Here is a 16,536-nt window from a genome sequence, read left to right on the forward strand (position 1 = left end):
CGTTACAGCCTTATTCTAAAATGAATTAAATAATTTTCCCTCATCAATCTACATACAATCGTTTTCTTTTTTCTAATTTATTCCAAATAAAAAAAATACTCACATTTACATAAGCATTCAGACCCTTTACTCAGTACTTTGTTGAAGCACCTTTTGCAGCGATTTACAGCCTCAAGTCTTCTTGGGTGACAATTCAAGCTTGGCACACCAGTATTTGGGGAGTTTCTCTGCAGATCCTCTCAAGCTCTATCAGGTTGGATGGGGAGTGTCTATCAGGTTGGATGGGGAGTGTCTATCAGGTTGGATGGGGAGTGTCTATCAGGTTGGATGGGGAGTGTCTATCAGGTTGGATGGGGAGTGTCTATCTGGTTGGATGGGGAGTGTCTATCAGGTTGGATGGGGAGTGTCTATCAGGTTGGAAGGGGAGTGTCTATCAGGTTGGATGGGGAGTGTCTATCAGGTTGGATGGGGAGTGTCTATCAGGTTGGATGGGGAAAATCATATTTTTTCGCTTTGTCATAATGGGGTATTGTGTGTAGATTGATGATGATTTTGTATTTATTTAATACATTTTAGAACAAGTCTGTAAAGTCAAGGGGTCTGAATACTTTCCGAGTGCACAGTACAGTATGTCATATACTGCCCCCATGTGGTAGTGGATGGTACTAAAACATGTGGATAAAAACAAACAATTAGGACAAGATTAAAGGACCAATAACTTGATTCATTTAAATTACTTTTATTTATTAAGTTTACAAATAAAGTAACAAATATATTTTATTGGAGCGCAAAGCGCAGTTTTATTTGAAGCTTGAACAGCCTCTACTTAATGCAGAACAGTTAAACGCTGCCAATGATTCCTAACAGGTTCCGTTTGGTTTTCCATTTGACTATTATTCTAAAACATTGTTGTACAATGTTAAACAGCACGAGGAAAAACCATTGAATTTAGTCACTAGATGTTTGAGACATAAAATTGCAAAAAAAAAGTAGAACAAAACACTTTAAATCAACTTGAATTGTTTTGTTTTTGTGAGGGTGGCTGTGTACATGTTTGGAGTTGTTTTGTGGTCATAACTTTACAGTATAATAAGCTGTGATGAAAAGGTAACATGCCAGATGGTAGCTAGAGAAACAAGCATGCTCTTTATTCAACCACTTCTGTGTCAGTCAGACCAACGCTGAATTGAATGACATTCCAACATTTTATGTGCACTTTGCAGGACATCAGTTACAGAAAGGCGAAGGAGGAGGTGTGACGTAACAGTAACAAGGAACAGAACAGGAGAAGTAGCAGAATCGATCGGGATTCTGAATGGATGGTAAAAATGTATATTATTACGCTTTGTAAATTCAGTAACTTCCCTCCTCTGTAACTATGTAAATGTAGCTCTGGTCCAGGGCGTGGTTCAGCTACTCTCTCACGACGACGATCGTTGGAGCACAGAGCTGGACCAGAGCTACTGTAAATGTAGCTCTGGTCCAGGGCGTGGTTCGGCTACTCTCTCACGACGACGATCATTGGAGCACAGAGCTGGACCAGAGCTACTGTAAATGTAGCTCTGGTCCAGGGCGTGGTTCGGCTACTCTCTCACAACGACGATCGTTGGAGCACAGAGCTGGACCAGAGCTACTGTAAATATGTTCATCAGAGGAGGTCTTCAGTTTCACCATTGTAACCTCACCATAACCTGTTCACCACTGTAATCTCACCATAACCTGTTCACCACTGTAATCTCACCATAACCTGTTCACCATTGTAACCTCACCATAACCTGTTCACCATTGTAACCTCACCATAACCTGTTCACCATTGTAACCTCACCATAACCTGTTCACTACTATAACCTCACCATAACCTGTTCACCATTGTAACCTGTTCACTACTGTAACCTCACCATAACCTGTTCACTACTGTAACCTCACCATAACCTGTTCACCATTGCATGTTATGCATTGCAGCCACTGTATCATACAGTATGACACTTAGTTAAGAGGAAGTAAACATTGTAAATATTGCTCCGTATTCTTTAGATAGAGCAGATTTTCATGAAGCTAAAGTCATTACTGCATGGTAATGGCACTGAGGCAGTGGCATTGTAAAGGTCTTATTTGTTTTTGTTTTTCAAAAGTATCGATCATCAACAAAAGAACTAAGAAAATACTATTTTTTGTCACGTTCACAGCTTCAACCAAACTTGCTAAGTACTGAGGGCCTCCAGTAAGTACTGTACTGCTGTACTGAGGGCCTCCAGTAAGTACTGTACTGAGGGCCTCCAGTAAGTACTGTACTGAGGGCCTCCAGTAAGTACTGTACTGCTGTACTGAGGGCCTCCAGTAAGTACTGTACTGAGGGCCTCCAGTAAGTACTGTACTGCTGTACTGAGGGCCTCCAGTAAGTACTGTACTGAGGGCCTCCAGTAAGTACCGTACTGCTGTACTGAGGGCCTCCAGTAAGTACCGTACTGCTGTACTGAGGGCCTCCAGTAAGTACCGTACTGCTGTACTGAGGGCCTCCAGTAAGTACCGTACTGCTGTACTGAGGGCCTCCAGTAAGTACCGTACTGCTGTACTGAGGGCCTCCAGTAAGTACCGTACTGCTGTACTGAGGGCCTCCAGTAAGTACTGTACTGAGGGCCTCCAGTAAGAACAAAAAGTTCAATCCACAAAACGTTTTACAAAGAAAACCAACTGTTTTTAACGGTTTTAAATACCCAGGATACAACATAGTCACTCTGAAAAGACAAAATGATTGAGAATCTACCATCTGTTTTCAAGTGATTTCCCGTAGCAGACATGTTTACAGTGAGGAGAGACGACTGAAGCGCTAAGCAGAAGGCGATAGATCTAGCAGTCCCTGTAAGCTAATCAGTAGTTAAGGTGACGAGTGTTTATAAAAAATCACTTTTCTACGGTTTTAAACATGTTTGACCCCAGGTAATGGTTTTGTACAGTTGCTTTGAAAAGGATATGGGGCTTAATGAACTATTCTGTTGTACACAGATTGGACCAGTTTTACTGTCTACAACACTGTCAGGTAACGAGAAAGATACGGACACTGTTCATCTATCATTACAACATTTTGTAAGGTTTCCAAAAAGACCAGAAGGACATCAACCAAAAAACTAAAACATTCATGTCGAATAAATCTAATAATGATGGAACCAACCATTTATTTGTCTGCATTGTGAGTGGTGAGACTGTCTGCTACTTTAGAACAAGCTACAAACCTGCACTAAAAGCCACAGGTGGTTTCATTAAAGAGACTGGGGCAGCATTAAGCAGATGATGAAATAACTGGGCTTGAACAACCAGCATTGCATTGGTGATGAGGAAGTCACTTGTTGGTCAAACCCAGCAGCACAGCGTACAGTACTACTGCCATGTGTTGGAGATAGAGAGTCCCCTGACCTCTCCTCTTCTGCCTCCACTAGCCCTGGCTTCTACCTCAACTCCACTTTCACTTTACCCACCTTAAATGGCATAGGGCCCAGTCACAACTACTACTGTAAAGACTACATCCAAAATGATGCCCTATTCCCTATTCAGTGCACTACTTTTGACCAGGGTCCATAGGGCGCTGGTCAAAAGTAGTGCACTATATAGGGAATAGGGTGTCATTTGGGGGACACAGCATAAGACTGCCCCACTGACAGTAGACACACATTATGCCTGGTTAGTAAACTATAAAACACCACAATCTGGTTTTAACTCTTTTGAGACATTCACACAAATACCGTTTCACACTGACTGACTTTCTCTTCTCTATTCCTATCAGTCTCCCACTTCCTCCCCTCTCTTTCACCACCAACACGAGGCTTGTATACCGTGCTGCCTGGTGTGGGACACACACAAGGCTTCGTGGACAGGCCATCAGTAAAGATAGTCTGATTGTTGTAGTGGGTCTAATGATAGGCTCAGTGTTAGCTAGAGAGCTCTTGCATACTGAATGAATGGTTCTAGTATCTGAAACGTGTCCCCCGAACACTAGAACAAACGGAACAGTCAAGCATTCCGTTCCTAACAGACCCTTTATTTGAAATGTTAGGTAACCCTGGTTCAGCCTCACTCTGTTGTTCTGTTGTCTGCGTTCCTTTCTCTGTTCCAAATACAGAGTTTGTCCAAGCTTCACCATCAGATCCATTCCTACTCTCTGCAGAGTCTAGGACTAAGTTTGTCTTCCGCCCCCCAAATCAAAATATATTTAACCCCAATACTAAAACAATAAATGGCACAAAGAAACAAAACCCCCACAGCCCACCTTCCCCCGTCTCCCCTTCCCAGTGTACCTTTGCCTTTTGTACCCACAGAGCCAGTAAAGCACTTCAATGTAGCAGAAATCAACAGCACTTCCGTTACTCCATCATGTAAAAAAAAAACGGTTAAAAAAAAGAAGCTAAATAAATAATGGAAGGCACTAGAAACTCTAGCAGAGCTCTCACTGGAGTACTGGGGGGCGAAAGGAGACGGAAAAGACCAAGGGTGAGTCCTACATTGCACCTTATCCCCTATATAGTGCACTACTTTTGACCAGAGCCCCATGGGCCCTGATCGAGGTCTTATCGGCTCCTGGTGAAAGGTTGAACACCATGTAGGGGATAGGGTGGTATTTGGCACTCAACCCCAAGTTACTATTCAAGTACGTTAATTGAGTCCATTTAACATTCACATGTATCTGATATAAAGAAAGTACAAAGAGAAGAACGGTTAAAGTGACCTCGATAAGTACTGGATCAGGAAAATAGCTAGCCTTTTACTTTGTATTTTTGTTCAGCCTAAGTATTACCAATCCACCATAACGTTTCCTCCAACTGTCTTTTTGTTTCTATTTTCTAGCTTTTTTCTTCTTAAACTCATGTTGTCCAACAACATTTATAATAATCACAGTGTTTCAACATCAGAAACTGATGGGTAAATACAGGTCCATACAGAACACTTTCTTTTTTCATTTCTTTTTTCATGTTTTTTTAAATAGAATAATAATGTACATTTTTGTTTTCAATCACACTATTGAAAAGACTCCGAAGTAGAGAGATCGAGGTCCCTAAACGCTGTCAACATCATGATTATAAAAGGCTTTATGTTACTAATAGATCATAGGTTTGAAAGCTTCACAAGCCCTCAGGACAGACAGCGTTGTGTTGCTGGAGATCCAAGGCATTACTTTTCATCCACCATCCAGCCCACGTCCAGTCCTCTCCTTGCCCCACCATCCACCCTACCTCCAGACCCAGCCCACGTCCAGTCCTCTCCTTGCCCCACCATCCACCCTACCTCCAGACCCAGCCCACGTCCAGTCCTCTCCTTGCCCCACCATCCACCCTACCTCCAGACCCAGCCCACGTCCAGTCCTCTCCTTGCCCCACCATCCACCCTACCTCCAGACCCAGCCTACATCCAGTCCTCTCCTTGCCCCACCATCCACCCTACCTCCAAGCCCAGCCCATGTCCAGTCCTCTCCTTGCCCCACCGAGACCTGTCCTTCTCTGGGTCCACGCAGGACCAACACCAACCTAACTCACAACCGTGAAAACAATATCATGTGTGACACAGAGAGCCAACAGGACATACCTCCTTCCGTTAGCCCTGCATTCCCTCTCAGAGCTAAACCACCTGTGAAAAAAAAGACTATTGAGTTGAGTCTGAGAGAATCTACTTCAGTCAACAACTCCTGTCTGAGAGAATCTACTTCAGTCCTGTCTGTGTTAGTTCAGGGGGGCTCTCTCATTAGGGATATGTAGATGGGAACTACCAGCCAGCTTGTACAGACTTTATGCTTCAGGATGGGGATCTCATCAGCCTCCCAGATACAGCACATTTTAAAATGGAGTAACTATAAGCCTGAAGTTAAGACTGGGATAGATGGGTCTCACACACAGTACTCCCCTCCAATCATGTAAAGAGATGGTTAGCATGGAGAGGGGAGTTGTAGTTTCTTTAAAGGCCCTATACTGGGAGATGTAGTTTCTTTAAAGGCCCTATACTGGGAGATGTAGTTTCTTTAAAGGCCCTATACTGGGAGATGTAGTTTCTTTAAAGGCCCTATACTGGGAGATGTAGTTCTTTAAAGGCCCTATACTGGGAGATGTAGTTTCTTTAAAGGCCCTATACTGGGAGATGTAGTTTCTTTAAAGGCCCTATACTGAGAGATGTAGTTTCTTTAAAGGCCCTATACTGGGAGATGTAGTTTCTTTAAAGGCCCTATACTGAGAGATGTAGTTTCTTTAAAGGCCCTATACTGAGAGAGAGTTCCTGGATAGGAGGGTCAACCCTAGTGTTAACCCTTTCATCATGCTACAGAAGAGTCTCCTCAGTTCAATGGGGACAGAGGAAAATAATTAAAACACTAATAAACATGGAATCATCATAATCCCAAACTCTTAAAAAATCATAAAAAAAGACATTCTGAATCTGGTCATGGATCGTTTTTTTTCCTAATGAAGGTCACTTTATGGGTTCTTATTATATTTAGGAGGAGGTTTCTATTACTGTGTTCTTATTGCATCCCATGGCAACAGGAGGGGTAGAGTAGGGTATGAACCCCCAGGCCTTTTCTACTGACTCTCCACTTACACACACCAATGAACATCCTAAATTATATATAGGAATAGCAGTACATGTGGTTCCGGATGTCAAGACTGCCTGACCAGCTACATACATGGCACCAGTCCCACACCTCAGCCTCACAAGCTCATTCCTTGACCCCATAACCTTCCTCACATCTCCTCAACATGCTACTGGAGCTGTATAGCACTGTACAGTCACTTAAAGCTCTGTTCTGGAGGTCAGTTACCAACAGGAGGAGCTGTATAGTACTGTAGTCACTTAAAGCTCTGTTCTGGAGGTCAGTTACCAGCAGGAGGAGCTGTATAGTACTGTAGTCACTTAAAGCTCTGTTCTGGAGGTCAGTTACCAGCAGGAGGAGCTGTATAGTACTGTACGGTCACTTAAAGCTCTGTTCTGGAGGTCAGTTACCAGCAGGAGGAGCTGTATAGTACTGTATAGTTACTTAAAGCTCTGTTCTGGAGGTCAGTTACCAGCAGGAGGAGCTGTATAGCACTGTAGTCACTTAAAGCTCTGTTCTGGAGGTCAGTTACCAACAGGAGGAGCTGTATAGTACTGTAGTCACTTAAAGCTCTGTTCTAGAGGTCAGTTACCAACAGGAGGAGCTGTATAGTACTGTACAGTCACTTAAAGCTCTGTTCTGGAGGTCAGTTACCAGCAGGAGGAGCTGTATAGTACTGTACAGTCACTTAAAGCTCTGTTCTGGAGGTCAGTTACCAACAGGAGGAGCTGAACAGGCAGGGGGGGGGGGCTCAGATAGGTGAGAGGAGAAAGGGGGTTAGCTATGTACTGCAGCTCCCCAACGATAAGTACACCACCACCCCCTTGGTCTGTTACTATGCTCCATCCCTCCTCTCTGAGATCAGTACAAGGCTCTGGTCTCTACTATAGAGTACATGTAAAAGCCAGTCACAGTGAAGGAACAAAGCCCATCACCACACACACACACACACACACATTTTACAATAGTAATTGTCACATTAACCCTCTTTGGCCACATCACATTGCACTCGTGTCCATTGGTATTCCTTGTCGCGTTTTGCGTCTTTCTTCGACCCCCAAGGCCCACAGTTGACCTCGGGGTGGGGGGGAGAGGGGAAGTGTGTCTCTCTCCTGTTATCCTTCAGGGAAACAGAAGAGGGCAGAGTGGTGCACCATTTCACACAGCAGCTGACTCTTCTCTCTCCTGCTCCTCCTCTTCTTCACAGCCAGCTCATTCACATTCAATACAGTCCCACCAACCATGATGTCGCTTGTAACACACAAGCCCCTCTCCCCCTTGTAACACACAAGCCCCTCTCCCCCTTGTAACACAGACACCCTTCTCTCCTCATGTCTCTCTCCCTCAGTCTGTCAGTCTCTCAGCCCGGCATGGCTAACATCCCCTCATGTCTCTCTCCCTCAGTCTGTCAGTCTCTCAGCCCGGCATGGCTAGCATCCCCTCATGGCCACTACGTGGTCCTCAGGTTGGGGCCTCCAGGGTTGCTGACGGATTTCTGCAAAGTGCTGATGTGATGGAAGCCCTGCAGGGAGCCCTGCCCCCCAGTGGCAGAGGAGGGGTACTGCGAGGAGGAGGCAACCAGGGGCTGAGAGGAGGCTAACATACCGGCCTGACCCTGTCCCGGCCCTGTGGACCCCGTGGATCCCACCCACTGGGCGCTGCTGTAAGGTGCAGTGGAGGAGGGGTAGCATGCCCCAACCCCGCCGTACTGGGGAGGGGGACACAAGGAGCCCTTGCGGCCTCCCAGAGAGGTAGCGGGGGTGGAAGAGGCGTTGCTGGGGCACAGCTGACTCGGGGCGGAGAACTTACGGCCCTTGTTGGTGGACGGGGTCACCTGGAGAGGGAGAAGAGACACCAGGGTGAGATACTGCATGGCTGCTCTCCAATATCCATACTAGCATAGCACTTACATTACGTGGCCAGAGCTTTCTCAGCTATGCTACGTGGAGGTTGGACCAGGACCCATATCAACAACTCATGTTCCAGCTTATAAACACCATAACATTCCCGTCCCCATAACATTCCCGTCCCCATAACATTCCCATAACATTCCCGTCCCCATAACATTCCCATAACATTCTCGTCCCCATAACATTCCCATAACATTCTCGTCCCCATAACATTCCCATAACATTCCCGTCCCCATAACATTCCCGTCCCCATAACATTCCCGTCCCCATAACATTCCCATAACATTCTCGGCCCCATAACATTCCCATAACATTCCCGTCCCCATAACATTCCCATAACATTCCCGTCCCCATAACATTCCCATAACATTCCCGTCCCCATAACATTCCGATAACATTCCAGCCCCCTTAACATTCCCGTCCCCATAACATTCCCGTCCCCATAACATCCCCATAACATTCCCGTCCCCATAACATCCCCATAACATTCCCGTCCCCATAACATTCCAGTCCCCATAACATTCCCGTCCCCATAACATTCCCATAACATTCCCGTCCCCATAACATTCCCATAACATTCCCGTCCCCATAACATTCCCATAACATTCCCGTCCCCATAACATTCCCATAACATTCCTGTCCCCATAACATTCCTGTCCCCATCACATTCCCGTCCCCATAACATTCCCGTCCCCATAACATTCCCGTCCCCATAACATTCCCGTCCCCATAACATTCCCGTCCCCATAACATTCCCATAACATTCCCGTCCCCATAACATTCCCATAACATTCTCGTCCCCATAACATTCCCATAACATTCTCGTCCCCATAACATTCCCATAACATTCCCGTCCCCATAACATTCCCGTCCCCATAACATTCCCGTCCCCATAACATTCCCATAACATTCTCGGCCCCATAACATTCCCATAACATTCCCGTCCCCATAACATTCCCATAACATTCCCGTCCCCATAACATTCCCATAACATTCCCGTCCCCATAACATTCCGATAACATTCCAGCCCCCTTAACATTCCCGTCCCCATAACATCCCCATAACATTCCCGTCCCCATAACATCCCCATAACATTCCCGTCCCCATAACATTCCAGTCCCCATAACATTCCTGTCCCCATAACATTCCCATAACATTCCCGTCCCCATAACATTCCCATAACATTCCCGTCCCCATAACATTCCCATAACATTCCCGTCCCCATAACATTCCCATAACATTCCTGTCCCCATAACATTCCTGTCCCCATCACATTCCCGTCCCCATAACATTCCCGTCCCCATAACATTCCCATCACATTCCCGTCCCCATAACATTCCCGTCCCCATAACATTCCCATAACATTCCTGTCCCCATAACATTCCCATAACATTCCCATAACATTCCCATTCACTTCCAGTAATCTATATTTCCAATAAGCAACACAATCAAACACTGACTATATTGGTAAGAATTGAGCATTCCATTATTTAGATGAATAAGTCTGTCTTTACTCACCTGGTAGCTGTGACCCTGTGAGGGTTGCTGTTGCTGTTTGGAGCGACTCTTGCCCTGGGACAGACTGATGGCGTCGCGGGCCCAGTTGTCAACCAGCTTGTGCAGGTCGTCGGTGAACGTGCCCTTCCGGCCCTGTTGAGGGGGGTTGGGAGAAGGCTGGCCCTGGTTCTGACCCCCTGAACCCTGGTCTCCTGGACCCTGGCCTCCTGGACCACTCACTGTGTTGGTGCTGCTGGTCCCTGGAGAGACGGAGAGAGAGAGGGGGAGAGAGAGACAGAGAGGAGGGTTATGGGATATGTAGAGTAGGTAGTTGTTTGGTGTCAGTGTGTTTGCGTTGGTTAATGACATACTCTAGCTATGTCAACGTAACAGGACAGGATCCTATGACATTATGATCAACTCTGAGGCATGCATTTCCTCCATCCTGATGAACTGGGCCAACATTTAGCAGGATGAAAATATCTCATCTAAATCTGACAAATGTGTTCTGCATATGAACAGCAGAGGGAGCTGTAACACGAGTCTAGTCCATCACCCTGAATGAACCAGAACATTCTCCATTTTAAAAACACATTCACTGTCTGCAGATAAAATGTTCAATATATCAACAATGACTAGCATAGACTTACAGCTAAAATGACCCATCACTCACAAGATCCATGTTGGGGATTTAATTTGGGCCAAGACCTAAGATCATGGTGGTTTACGTTTGGAAACTTCAAAACAAAATGTTATCTAATGTTGTCTACAGTCATTCTGTATCAGCAGCCTTCCTAAACACTAACAGGCATTATATTACAGCAAGCATTACATGAGAACAGATGTATTGAGCTGCAAACAGGCTTTAAAAAGGTTAGCTGTTTAGTGCCTCTCTTCCTGGAAGCAGAGCCAGAACCCAAAATACACCAGAGGGAAAATACATCAGCTCCTTTTTCACAGTCGCCTACTGCAATGCCTCAACAATAATCACATACATGCAGTAGCCATGCAGTAGCCATGCAGTAGCCATGCAGTAGCCATGCAGTAGCCATGCAGTAGCCATGCAGTAGCTGGCTGCAATAGGAACTCAGTCGCCTACTGCAATGCCTCAACAATAATCACATACATGCAGTAGCCATGCAGTAGCCATGCAGTAGCCATGCAGTAGCCATGCAGTAGCCATGCAGTAGCCATGCAGTAGCCATGCAGTAGCTGGCTGCAATAGGAACTCAGTCGCCTACTGCAATGCCTCAACAATAATCACATACATGCAGTAGCCATGCAGTAGCCATGCAGTAGCCATGCAGTAGCCATGCAGTAGCCATGCAGTAGCTGGCTGCAATAGGAACTCAAGGACCTGATGCATTTCCGTTGCAAACAATAAATGAAGCTATGATAGAAAAACAAAGTCCTAAAATGTAATTGTTGTTCAATAGATAAACTAAGTTCAATCATTGAAGAGGCATAACCTTTGGCATTTCTAACAAGCTACTGAGTCAAGTTTTTTTTAAGTATAAAAAAAGGAAAAATTGAAAATTAGAGGGGAGACAAGCCATGACGTAAAGCAGCGATACACTGAGTCATGACTGCAGCACCAGTGGAACTCTGGGTAATGGAGTCCACAGGACAAGCCATGACGTAAAGCAGCGATACACTGAGTCATGACTGCAGCACCAGTGGAACTCTGGGTAATGGAGTCCACAGGACAAGCCATGACGTAAAGCAGCGATACACTGAGTCATGACTGCAGCACCAGTGGAACTCTGGGTAATGGAGTCCACAGGACAAGCCATGCTCTAAACTAGAAGAGATGAGGGAAGGAGGGGAGCAGCTGAATCACAATATGACTTCAACATTTTGTGGTCTGGATGACTCCCATTCACATTGCAACGACTCTGATTAAATATTTTTTAGGTTGGCCAATAACGAAAATACGTTTAAAGGGCCAATCAGCACTTGCTACATACATTTTCTGACTTGTACATTCTTGATAAGTATCCAATTATTCTTGAAGAATCTAACTTATAAATGCCTCATGTGCTTAGTTCAATTGTCGTATCCCATCAGAACTCATAATATAACCTTGTTTTACAAAAGGAACAAACACTTTTTAGCTTCAAAACATTGTTAAAAGTATAATTTTAAGGCTTCCCGAGTGGCGCTGTGGTCTAAGGCACTGCATCACAGTGCCATTAGAGATCCTGGTTTGAGTCCAGGCTCTGTCGCAGCGGGCCGCGACCGGGAGACCCATGGGGTCCAGCATTGTCCGAGTTAGGGGAGGGTTTGGCCGGCCGGGATGTTCTTGTCCCATCGCGCTCTAGCGACTCCTGTGGCGTACCGGGCACACGCACGCTGACACCGTTGCCAGGTGTACGGTGTTTCCTCCGACACATTGGTGCGGCTGGCTTCCGGGTTAAGCGGGAATTGTGTCAAGAAGCAGTGCGGCTTGGTTGGGTCGTGTTACGGAGGGGACGCATGGCTCTCGACCTTCGCCTCTCCCGAGTCCGTACGGGAGTTGCAGCGATGAGACAAGACTGTAACTCCCAAATGGAAACCACGAAATTGGTGAGTAAAAGGGATGATTTATTTTATATACATACACTACTGTTCAAAAGTTTGAGGTCACTTAGAAATTTCCTTGTTTTTGAATATTTTTTTTATTTTTTAAGTCAATTAAAAAAACATCAAATTGATCAGAAATACAGTGTAGACATTGTTGTAAATGAATGTTGTAAATGACTATTGTAGATGTAAACGGAAAATCTTTATTGGAATATCTACATAGGCGTACAGAGGCCTTAAAAAGGCTAATTGATCATTAGAAAACAATTTTGCAATTATGTTAGCACAGCTGAAAACTGTTGTTCTGATTAAAAGAAGCAATAAAACTGTCCTTCTTTAGACTAGTTGAGTATCTGGAGCCTCAGCATTTGTGAGTTCGATTACAGGCTCAAAATGGCCAGAAACAAATAACTTTCTTCTGAAACTCATCAGTCTATTCTTGTTTTGAGAAACGAAGGCTATTCCGTGCGAGAAATTGCCAAGAAACTGAAGATCTCGTACAATGCTGTGTACTACTCCCTTCACAGAACAGCGCAAACTGACTCTAACCAGAATAGAAAGAGTGGGAGGCCCCAGTGCACAACTGAGCAAGAGGACAAGTACATTAATGTCTAGTTTGAGAAACAGATGTCTCACAAGTCCTCAATTCTCAGCTTCATTAAATAGTACCCGCAAAACACCAGTCTCAACAGTGAAGAGGCGACTCCGGGATGCTGGCCTTCTAGGCAGAGTTCCTCTGTCCAGTCTCAACGTCAACAGTGAAGAGGCGACTCCGGGATGCTGGCCTTCTAGGCGGAGTTCCTCTGTCCAGTATGTGTGTTATTTTGCCCATCTTAATCTTTTATATTTATTGGCCAGTCTGAGATATGGCTTTTTCTTTGCAACTCTGCCTAGAAGGCCAGCATCCCGGAGTCGTCCCGACGTTGAGACTGGTGTTTTGCGGGTACTAATTAATGAAGCTGCCAGTTGAGGACTCGTGAGGCTTCTGTTTCTCAAACTAGACACTCTAATGTACTTGTCCTCTTGCTCAGTTATTTATTTATGTTCCCCAAACATTTTTAAGGAATACAAGATGTATTGACTTGAAAACTGTATAATTGGTTGAGTACTGTGGATACCAATATCCCTGTGAGCCTCCGCAGGCCCATGTTGCCCAGGGTTAAGAACAGACATGGAAAATGAATAATATGACATTGTATCGTAATAAACCCTCTAAACTTATTCCATGGATCCCTTGGTCAATTTATAAAAAAATATGTTAGTATTTTCACGTAAAATAAAATGCCATTTAGAAGACATTGTTATATATCTGGCCACGGAACCCACTTTGAGAACCCCTGTGATAGACCATTTGAATGGGGTCATCGTCACAACAGAGAAATGCTCAAGTCACCCTGTGAGAGGAGAGCCTTGTTGACTCGGACACACGACTAAAGCCACAGCTGACATCCACAGGGCAGTAAGTGCACAGACACTCAAAGCAGAGAGCAACAGGAGGTAGGATTGCAAAATTACAGCAACTTATCCAAAATTCCCAGGTTTTCCAGAAAGAGAATAAGCAAGGAGGGAATCCTCCAAATGGGATTTCTGGAAAACCTGGGACATTTGGGAAAGATTCTTTAACTTTGCAACCCTAACAGGGGGGTGCAGAGAGTGAGGGTGGTGGAGGAGGCAGTAGGGGGTGGGGGGCAAAGGTCATAAAATAGATAATTACTACAGAGTTGGTTGCAGGGGCAGACTTTTTTCACCATCTTCCCTGAAGAGTGGGCGGAGAGAATGTGAAGCGCAGGACGGACGGAGAGAGCGTGAGGATTGGAGGAGAAAGTGTGTGTTAATCATTCACCCTTCTACAACAGACTACAGCATACTGAGTGTTTTCAATTCAAACTAAAACAAGCACTCCTCCTGAGGTAAATCCAGATCCTCTCTACAGCTCATTCCCCTTGGTTAAAAAGACAGGAGTGTAGGGGTGTAGGGTGGTGGGTATAGGGGTGTAGTTGTAGGGTTTAGGGTGCAGGGAATAGTAGTATAGGGGTGTAGTTGTAGGGTTTAGGGTGCAGGGAATAGGAGTGGAGGGGTGTAGGGTGGTTGGAATAGGGGTGTAGTTGTAGGGTTTAGGGTGCAGGGAATAGGAGTGGAGGGGTGTAGGGTTTAGGGTGCAGGGAATAGGAGTGGAGGGGTGTAGGGTTTAGGGTGCAGGGAATAGGAGTGGAGGGGTGGAGGGTTTAGGGTGCAGGGAATAGGAGTGTAGGGTGGAGAGCAGAGGTTGGCAGGAGTTTAAGCTGCAGAGGGATCATTAAGGCATTCATACAAACTTAATTAACATCCATTAATGAACGTACAAACTCCTTTCATTGAGTCAAACCCAGTCAGAATAAGTTACATCAACTCAACAGGTTATAAACAATTGCTTGTCTTTCCTTTTTTGTCTGCTTTGCAATGGAAGACATGGATCTGGTTGGCTGGGTGGGTTCTCTCCTATCAGTTAGCCCAATGGTGAGAAGATGAGATGTGATGAGGCTGAGAACAGCACATGGTAAGTTGGAGAAAGGTGGGGTTTCTGGATGAAGTTTGCTAAGGTTCTCCGCATTAACACTATCAATGGTGCTAACACAAGAAAGAAGAAAAGACCACCTGTCGGCTGCAGTAGGGAGAAGTGTAGTACAGACTATTACTAAAGGGTAGTACTGTAGTACAGACTATAACTAAAGGGTAGTACTGTAGTACAGACTATAACTAAAGGGTAGTACTGTAGAACAGACCATAACTACTACTAAAGGGTAGTACAGACCATAACTAATGGGTAGTACAGACCATAACTATAACTAAAGGGTAGTATAGACCATAACTAAAGGGTAGTACTGTAGTACAGACTATAACTAAAGGGTAGTACTGTAGAACAGGCCATACCTATTACTAAAGGGTAGTACTGTAGAACAGACCATAACTAAAGGGTAGTACTGTAGTACAGACCATACCTATTACTAAAGGGTAGTACTGTAGTACAGACCATAACTATAACTAAAGGGTAGTACTGTAGTACAGACCATAACTAATGGGTAGTACTGTAGAACAGACCATAAGTATTACTAAAGGGTAGTACTGTAGAACAGACCATAACTATAACTAAAGGGTAGTACAGACCATAACTATTACTAAAGGGTAGTATAGACCATAACTAAAGGGTAGTACTATAGTACAGACCATAACTAATGGGTAGTACTGTAGAACAGACCATAAGTATTACTAAAGGGTAGTACTGTGGAACAGACCATAACTATAACTAAAGGGTAGTACAGACCATAACTATTACTAAAGGGTAGTACTGTAGTACAGGCCATAACTATTACTAAAGGGTAGTACTGTAGTACAGACCATAACTAAAGGGTAGTACAGACCATAACTAAAGGGTAGTACTGTAGAACAGACCATAACTATAACTAAAGGGTAGTACTGTAGTACAGGCCATAACTATTACTAAAGGGTAGTACTGTAGTACAGGCCATAACTATTACTAAAGGGTAGTATTGTAGTACAGACCATAACTATAACTAAAGGGTAGTACTGTAGTACAGACCATAACTAATGGGTAGTACTGTAGAACAGACGATAAGTATTACTAAAGGGTAGTACTGTAGAACAGACCATAACTATAACTAAAGGGTAGTACAGACCATAACTATTACTAAAGGGTAGTATAGACCATAACTAAAGGGTAGTACTATAGTACAGACCATAACTAATGGGTAGTACTGTAGAACAGACCATAAGTATTACTAAAGGGTAGTACTGTGGAACAGACCATAACTATAACTAAAGGGTAGTACAGACCATAACTATTACTAAAGGGTAGTACTGTAGTACAGGCCATAACTATAACTAAAGGGTAGTACTGTAGTACAGACCATAACTAAAGGGTAGTACAGACCATAACTATAACTAAAGGGTAGTACTGTAGAACAGACCATAACTATAACTAAAGGGTAGTACTGTAGTACAGGC

At 44.5% G+C, this 16,536-nt stretch overlaps 1 protein-coding gene across 12 annotated transcripts in view; it reads right to left on the reverse strand.

Moving 5' to 3' along the window:
* Positions 1-723: 723 nt before the first annotated feature.
* LOC109880169 (serine/threonine-protein kinase WNK1) overlaps positions 724-16,536 on the reverse strand; it is a 191,590-nt gene continuing 175,777 nt past the window's right edge. For 8 of the 12 annotated variants that reach the window (XM_031815482.1, XM_031815484.1, XM_031815481.1 and 5 more), the window contains 3 exons: positions 14,249-14,290; positions 9,994-10,232; positions 724-8,399 (listed from right to left, as the gene is read on the reverse strand). In XM_031815482.1, coding sequence (XP_031671342.1) covers positions 8,016-8,399; positions 9,994-10,232; positions 14,249-14,290 — 665 coding nt within the window. In that variant the 3' untranslated portion in view covers positions 724-8,015. The remainder of the gene's footprint in view (positions 8,400-9,993; positions 10,233-14,248; positions 14,291-16,536) is intronic. The other 4 variants (XM_031815485.1, XM_031815483.1, XM_031815486.1 and 1 more) reach the window with 2 other exon arrangements.

This window comes from Oncorhynchus kisutch, unplaced genomic scaffold (genome assembly GCF_002021735.2).
Source record: "Oncorhynchus kisutch isolate 150728-3 unplaced genomic scaffold, Okis_V2 Okis09a-Okis19a_hom, whole genome shotgun sequence".
NCBI lineage: Eukaryota > Metazoa > Chordata > Actinopteri > Salmoniformes > Salmonidae > Oncorhynchus > Oncorhynchus kisutch.